This window comes from Gossypium arboreum, chromosome 7 (genome assembly GCF_025698485.1).
Source record: "Gossypium arboreum isolate Shixiya-1 chromosome 7, ASM2569848v2, whole genome shotgun sequence".
Taxonomy (NCBI): domain Eukaryota; kingdom Viridiplantae; phylum Streptophyta; class Magnoliopsida; order Malvales; family Malvaceae; genus Gossypium; species Gossypium arboreum.
In genome coordinates, this window is record NC_069076.1 from 22872477 (window position 1) to 22880139 (window position 7663).

The 7663-nt window shown below is 32.8% G+C and overlaps 1 protein-coding gene across 1 annotated transcript; it reads right to left on the minus strand.

Moving 5' to 3' along the window:
* Nucleotides 1-4118: 4118 nt before the first annotated feature.
* Nucleotides 4119-5679, minus strand: LOC108466461 (HMG1/2-like protein). The gene is made up of 8 exons (XM_017766823.2): nt 5534-5679; nt 5389-5443; nt 5160-5258; nt 4993-5050; nt 4823-4867; nt 4612-4692; nt 4456-4527; nt 4119-4343 (listed from the first exon to the last, which is right to left on the minus strand). The coding sequence occupies exons 2-8, from the start codon at nt 5433-5435 to the stop codon at nt 4326-4328; spliced, it is 420 nt and encodes a 139-aa protein (XP_017622312.1). The 5' UTR covers nt 5436-5443; nt 5534-5679; the 3' UTR covers nt 4119-4325.
* Nucleotides 5680-7663: the final 1984 nt, after the last annotated feature.

The following is a 7663-nucleotide window of genomic DNA, read 5'->3' on the forward strand; positions in this document are numbered from 1 at the left end:
GCGACGATTGCGACGATTGTCCAACATGGTAGTTTCGAAGCTAACATTTACTTCGACTATGACCGGCTCATCTGCATACGCCACACAGCTTCTCGTCGGATTTCTCCCTAATATCTATTTCGTTATGGATTCTGGATGATTGCGGACGACCTTTCGAGTTCCTACGTAACCCTTTGTCTGGGATAAGCTCAAAGGTCGTCCGATGTACCTCCCAAGTAGATAGGTCAGGAAACACAGGGATCTCGTTCTCCTATACACGCAACGTGCGTTTGCGGTGTACACTTCATCGATAAATTGTTCTACGTTGGCGAGACTTTAGCACAAGCTGCCACAACATTTGCACATGGATAATAAAGTGTTTGAAACCTCCTACAATCGCATCGTCTATTTCGAAGATTAACTCCGTAAGATCTAGATGGTATATCGGGTCGACGACCGGTGGTCTCTGTAACTCGAAACGTTTTATTATATCGTGAATATACTTCTACAGTCATCGACCTCGCCATTTGACGGTTTACAGCAATTGCATCCTTGACATCTTCTACAAACACATGTCCCGCCTCCATATTGTTGACTTGTTGTTGACCCATTCTTGGCATCAAGGTAGTCAACCTGTAGTATGTAGCTGATAAGACAGATAAAATCAAAAGGTGTCGTGTTTTTAACAACACAGCGTTGATCCCCTCCACCAAGTTTGTGGTTAATTTAATCATAACGAAAGCCCTAGTCAAAACTTTGAGCCCATTGCCACGGCTCCATAGTACCCAACCACTATCGAAAAGATGTGTTCGTTTGACCCTCCATGTCGCTCTCAAGTCGAGTCATTCTTTGACTGAAAATGTGTGGCTCTAGCTCGTGCGCTGCATATGTATTAAGAAAAAATAAGTTACAATTTTGCCCTAAAAGATTAAAACTTATATTGAAAAGATAAGGTAATCATTTACCCATTCTCACAACTTGTCTCTTCCAATCTGCATTTTTATAATCTAGTTAGAAGTTAGACGCGATGTGTCGGATGCAATAAACAGATCTCCATGGCACACCGGAACGCCTAATAGCGGCAATTAATTATTTTCTTCTATCGGAGATGATGCAAATATTATCGTTGCTAATAACATACCACCGTAGGTTGGTAACGAAGAATTCTCACGATTCCATGTTCTCCTTATTGACGATGGCAAATGCTATAAGGAGCACGTTCCTGTTACCGTCTTGAGCAATCGCAAGAAGTAGGATCTGTGTATATTTTCCATATAGCCAGGTCCCATCTACTTGCACAAACGGCTTGCAGTGAGGAAATGCAAGCACATATGGATCAAACGTCCAGAACATCCCATGGAAATTTTTTTTCTCGATTGTAGTTGGTTATCCGGCCCGTAATAAGGTCGTGTCTGCAACTCAATGACAATCCCCGACACGTACTCCCTCATAGCGGCTATCCATCCCTATAACTCATTGTACAATGCATCGAAATCTCTATACAATTATTTCATTATCATTTGTTTAGCTATTCATGTCTTTCGATATGATACTCGATATTGGAATCGTGCCTGCATTTCGACAATTAGTACTGAAACTTTAATAGTAGGCATGTCTTTCACAATTGGCAAAATACATGTACAAATAGTTTTAGAATTAAGTTTTCGATAATCTTCTGTCATACGTGTTGAAGTGCATGTGTGAGGCCTAACAAGTTTTCGTTTGTCCCACATCTGCGACTTCTGGATAAATGCAGCTTTTATCTGCCAATTGCAACCTTCCACCAACCTCCAACACTCTCCAATATATAATGTCAGTTTAGACTCTACAACTTTGTAGTCTACTGATATATTCATGCTATACCGCTTAAAGACAAATATACATTCTTCCTTACTTTCGAATCTCTGGCCCACAATCAACTCATCAGTATCAAAATATACATCCATCCGGTGAGCATGTAGTATTTTAGGGTATTCCGAAAACTCAGCTGCGTGCGCCGCATCGGGGTCTATCCGAGACATGTATGCCTCAGGATTATTGTGTATCACAATACAATGAATCTAGTTCCCAATTGAAAATGCGTTAACGTTTCCATCATCATTCACGCCTTCGTCGTCAATATTATCCGGGACCTCGTCCACGTTGAGATCACTCTCACTATCGACTTCGTGATCAGAAGGATCACTACTATGGTATACATCATCACCAACCACATTAGTCTCGGGTGCAATATTAAGATCAATACCGATCCTGTGTATAGTTTATTGACTATTAACGTACGATATCAGAACCAACAAACAAGGCTCTTGAGCTCTATCTTCTTCTCCTAATGGAATGGGATCTTTAATTGCCTCCACACCAGCTAACTCAGCAAATAACTAAATCTGTGCATTTTGGTTGCTTCGAGTCCATTTTGGTGAATTTTATAAGATCCATCGAAACTGGAAACTTGTAAAAAAGTTTCGAGATCCTTCTCCCACAACGTCTATAAATTTTTTCACTAATTTTTTCCTTCATATCATCAAACGAGATATTTCTATTAAATCTCATTATTACTTGTTTGTAACATTCAAATATACATCCCACAGTTGTTGTTAAAATTTCTTCATCAAAATAAACACATACGAAAAACTGATTCTCCATCTTCAATACTAGATCTGTTAAAAAAATTTTAAAATTCTAAAAACAATTTCAAATAGAAAAAAAAATTACATAAAATTTTTAATGCAAAATTTTTCATTCAGAAGCTAACAAAATTAATACCCTAACAAAATAGCTTTCAAATAATAAAATTACTAACAAAACTTTACATTCTACTTAAAAAGAAATAAACTAAAATACCTTATCCTCTTTGCTTTCATTTCTTTCTTTCTTCTCCCTATCTTCTTATTTTCGTTCAACTAAATTTTGTTTCTGTTGCTCTGCTAAATTTTGTGTCTGTGCTCATTTAATTTTTAAGGTATATATAGAGAAAAATTAAGCAACAAACGCTCCTATAAGCCCTACCATTTGCAGCTCTGAGATAGACACAATTAGTTGTGCCTCTAAGATAAGCACGATTAATCGTGCCTCTGAGAAAGGCTCAACTAATCACACCTCAGAGATAGGCACAACTTGTATTCGTATCTATACACAAGTCATATTAATTTGAAAATAAAAAATAATATCTTATTTAAAAAACAAAAAAAATACTCTAATATAAAAAAATCGCACTTGTCAAATAAGCACAAATAAAAAAAAAACTCATTTTGATAAATAATTCAACTCACAACCTATTTTGGTATATAATTTTTTTTTTAAACTTATTTCAGTAAAAAAAACCCCACATAAAGGTATAGAAATAGTTAATTCCATTTCAATTTACTTTAAAAATTTTGAAGAAAAAGACAAACGAATAAATTAGCTTATTGAGTTTTCCATTTTTGTGCTTAAACCACGAGCGAAGAATTTGGTGGAACTCGTTGGCCCAAACGGGAAACAGAAGCTACTGTACAGCGACACTGTACGAGCAAAACAGAAACCAAGAGATGACAATTTTTTATTCCAATGATTGACGCTGATTTCTTCCTTTGCAAGCTTTTCAATTTTCCAATTCATGTACGGTCTTGATCTGAAATCGACCATTCCAAGTCCAATCCCAATACAAGGAAATTAAAGAATTAAAACTTCAAAACCCTAGCCCACCCCCTAGAAAGCCTTTTTTTTTTTTTATTGGAAGCTAATTAGCCCTACATTTTCCTTTCCTGTGAATTTTATTTTTTGTTTGATGCAAATATTTACATATAAATAATACAGGAATTCAACTCCACGACTACAATGTTTTACCAGCACTATGTCCACCACACCAGTGGGGCAAAAGGTGGCACAAAAAAGGTTGATAAGCATGAATAAACTTTTACTTTTTAAGGAAAAACGGGTGGAAAGCAAACCTACCTTCTGATATCCTCCTAAAGAAAACAAAACATGAATATAGCTAATCCAACCCAAACAACAGCAAAAAATATCAGATTTTCACATCAAAACAATTAGTCGTGTGAACATTGTCAAAAGAACATATCAAACAGATAAAACCATATCACGCAAAACCACTACCACTTCAGGAAGCGATAAGCATAACCACACACACAAAAAGAAGAAAAAGAAAAAAAAAAACCTTAGTCATTCATCTTTAAGAGAAATTTAAGTACAATATCCATGAAAAAAGTTACTGCTGCATCTAACCCGGTTATATCCATCTCTTACCTAATCTAAAAGTACGATTGTTGGATATTAATATCAAGTCAACTGTTCATCTCCAAGTAGCAAAACAATTCCTGAATCAATCTAACCACTTCTGCAAATTAGTTCTAGTCTTCATCCTCATCCTGCAATGATACAAAAGAAATCAAAAGACAAATCTAAAAACCAATCCAGTAAAAAGTAAATCACACGAGGGTTTTCCCTTCAGATCAAGTTAGTATTTGAATTTGAACTAACCTCATCCTCTTCATCCTCGTCATTTACTTCAGACTTTGACTTGTCAGATTCATCATCGTTTCCTCCGCCAGCCTACATAAGTCAAACCAATACAATTAAATCTACGACAAACTAATAACAAGCAATAATGTACAAATTATTATTACTATTATTTACCAGCTTCAGATTATATGCCTGCATCTTCTTATTGTATTCACTTTTGCGCTTCTCTGCCTTCTGAACGTAAGGAGCTTTCTCCTGAAATTCCAAAGGACAATTAGAAAAATCCTCTGCCAAATAAAATTCGATGAAGCACAAGAAGGTAAAATATAGCCTTAGTATTACTGTTATAAGATTTGCACCAAAATAGGTAACAAAAAGTACTCACAGCATCTGTCATGCTTTTCCATTTTTCTCCACCAGCTTTGCCAACCTGAATATCAAAATTTTAATAACGAATAAGATCTTCAAAATCCAAACCACAAATACTAATGATTAAAAAGAGGGAAAAGAAAACTAAAGAGACGTTAGCGGTCTGCATTGACAATGATGACTTACAGCAGACACGGATCTGTTATCAGGATTCGCCTCTTTGTACTGTTTCCTGAACTCCTCCCTTATTTGATCATTCAACCACAAAGTGAATAATAAGAAAAAAGAATAAGAGACGCGGAAAAAAAAAAAGAGTTAGTCATTATGAGTTCTCCAAATAAAATATAGCATACATGAAAACGAAGAAAGCACTGGCAGGCCTCTTCGGTTTGTTTGGATCCTTGGCGGCTTTCTTCGCACGTTTTCCGGCGCCTGCGCCTTTGCCTTTCAGTCTATCAACAAAGCCGAAACAAACATTCCTTCAGTCACGAACTCAGCGGATCGTATGTTTCTTATGATTGATATATCAATACTTGTGAAGCAAAATACAAAACTAGTGGAACAGAATAGCGCAAAACTCACTTGTTTCCAGCTTGCATCGAATCGGACTTTGTTTGACCGCCTTTCATGGTGAATCCTGCAAGAAAAAAGGGCAAAAGCGACTTAGAAATCCTTAGGTGCCGGTGAAAACCAGGGTGATAGAGACTGAGTCGGCGCCGTGAGTTACCTCGAGAGATAGGGCTTTGGTTTGTGAAATAAAGAGGCGAATGAGTGTGTTGAGAGAGTTCTGTTTTGGCGTGGTTTAGTGCGGGAATGGGCTTTTGGCTAAAAGGGTTTTGACGTTTTTGGTGCTTAAAAAAGATAAATAAATAAATAAATCGAATCGGGAAAATTGAAGCCTGCCCTTGGGCGGGATTTCAAAAAGGGTCAATATTCCCTGCCACGTCATTGATCCTTGTGTCTTGGCCGTATTGGTTGTTCAGCTTTTGTTTAAATTGGGATCATTCATTACGGCCTGGTCGATGTTGAGTACAAAAGCTCGGATTAGCAGATTTGCTTGTCGATTGTCGGCGTTTTGATTTAATTTTGAAGTTGCTTTTGGGTGATTTTTTTGGATATCAATTTTAGATTTTTTTTAATTAAAAAATAATGGATATTCTATCGATTCACTGTGACATGTAGGGCTGAGAAAAAAATTTTGAGAAATTAAAAACCGATTTGAATTATGGTATTTCAACGGTTTTTATTCACAATTTAAAGAAAAAAAAACGTGATTGTTCAAATTGAATAGAATTTTGTTTTTATTTTTATGATGGAAATTTTTTTAAATGAAAAAACTTTAAAATGTTGTATAAAGATTTATTTTGGTGAAAAGACATTCTAATTTTTTTAATTTTGATATTGAGCAAATTGATTTCTATCAAAAAATCAAAATAATTTAATCTAAATCAATTTTAAAAGTGAACTACTAAGGACAATTAATTACAATGTTAATATTTTTTTATCAATTTCACATAAATTTAACCGTATAATAACAAATTTAGCTCACATGGTTTATACATTCTATCAATTTTATCATGATTCAATAAATTTAGCTCACAATAATTTTACAAATGTGTAAATGTTGAAACTAAATTTTGTTGAATTTTTAGAACCAAGACTAGATTAACAAAATATGTAAACATTTAGGGCTAAATTTATTATTATATCAATCAAATTTATGCATAATTGACAAAAATATAAACAATCGATTAATTATCCTTAATTGCTCGATTTCAAAATTGACATGATTAAATTGTTCTAATCTTTTAGAAGGACTATTTTTTCAATTTCAAAATTGAGGATCGGAGAGATCTTTATATAAAAAATACTTTACAAGAGTTATTGATTGTTTTTATTTACTTGAAAACTTAATTTTTTAAATATATATATATATTTATATAAATTTCTTTGGTGTTTTATCAAGTAATATCCCAATGTTATAAAACAAATTTCATTTTGTGAGAATAAAGTTAAAAACTCAAAATTTATGTGTTGGTCTCGTTTTAAGAAGTTTTCACTTTCATTTTTATAGAAAATAATGTGAAAAAATTCATTTTGATAGAAAATAATGGAAAAAAACACATGTTCCGTTAAAAATTTTAATATGATTTTGGAAAATGAAAAGAAAAATGTGAAAAATAGAGGAGAGAAAACATTTTTCATTTTTTAATAAATTTTCTTTTGAAAGAAATGAAAAATATGAAAACAATAATTTTTTAGTTTCATAATTTACCCGGAGTCTTTTAGATTTTTAACCTCTTTTATGATATAATAACTTATTTGATCCTTCAACTTCATTAAAAAATATTTTATCCTTCCATTTATTTTTTATTTTTTAGTCCTTAAATTTATATTTTTTGTCAAATCATCCCAAAATGAATGAAAATTTTAATGATTTTTAACTTTCTTGATGTTGCATACACATTGATTGCTACGTTGATAACACATCAATATTTAATTAATTTTTAAAATTTAAAAATTCAAAAAATATATAAAATATTTTTTAAATTAAAATTATTAAAATATTTAAAATATAAAATTTATAAAAATCCTTTTTAATATTTTAAAATTTTAAAAATAATTAAATGTTGACATCTACATGGCAATCTGCATGGATGCCACGTCGAAAAAAGTAACAAATGTTGATTTTTCTATCTATTTTAAGATGACTTGACAAAAATATAAATTTAAAAATTAAAATTAAATAATTAGTTAAAATATATTTTTAATAAAATTGAAAAAGAAATAATATATTTTTTTATTTTCATTATCTTTAAAAAACAATTTGGTTCTCACTAATTTATTCATCATTCAA

Coding starts and splice junctions, on each gene's coding strand:
- LOC108466461 (XM_017766823.2), bottom strand. CDS start 5,435: ATGAAAGGCGGTCAAACAAAGTCCGATTCGATGCAAGCTGGAAACAA. Junction 4,693..4,822: donor GGAAAAGCATGACAGATGCT/GTGAGTACTTTT, acceptor TTGGAATTTCAG/GAGAAAGCTCCTTACGTTCA. Junction 4,528..4,611: donor AGGCATATAATCTGAAGCTG/GTAAATAATAGT, acceptor TGACTTATGTAG/GCTGGCGGAGGAAACGATGA.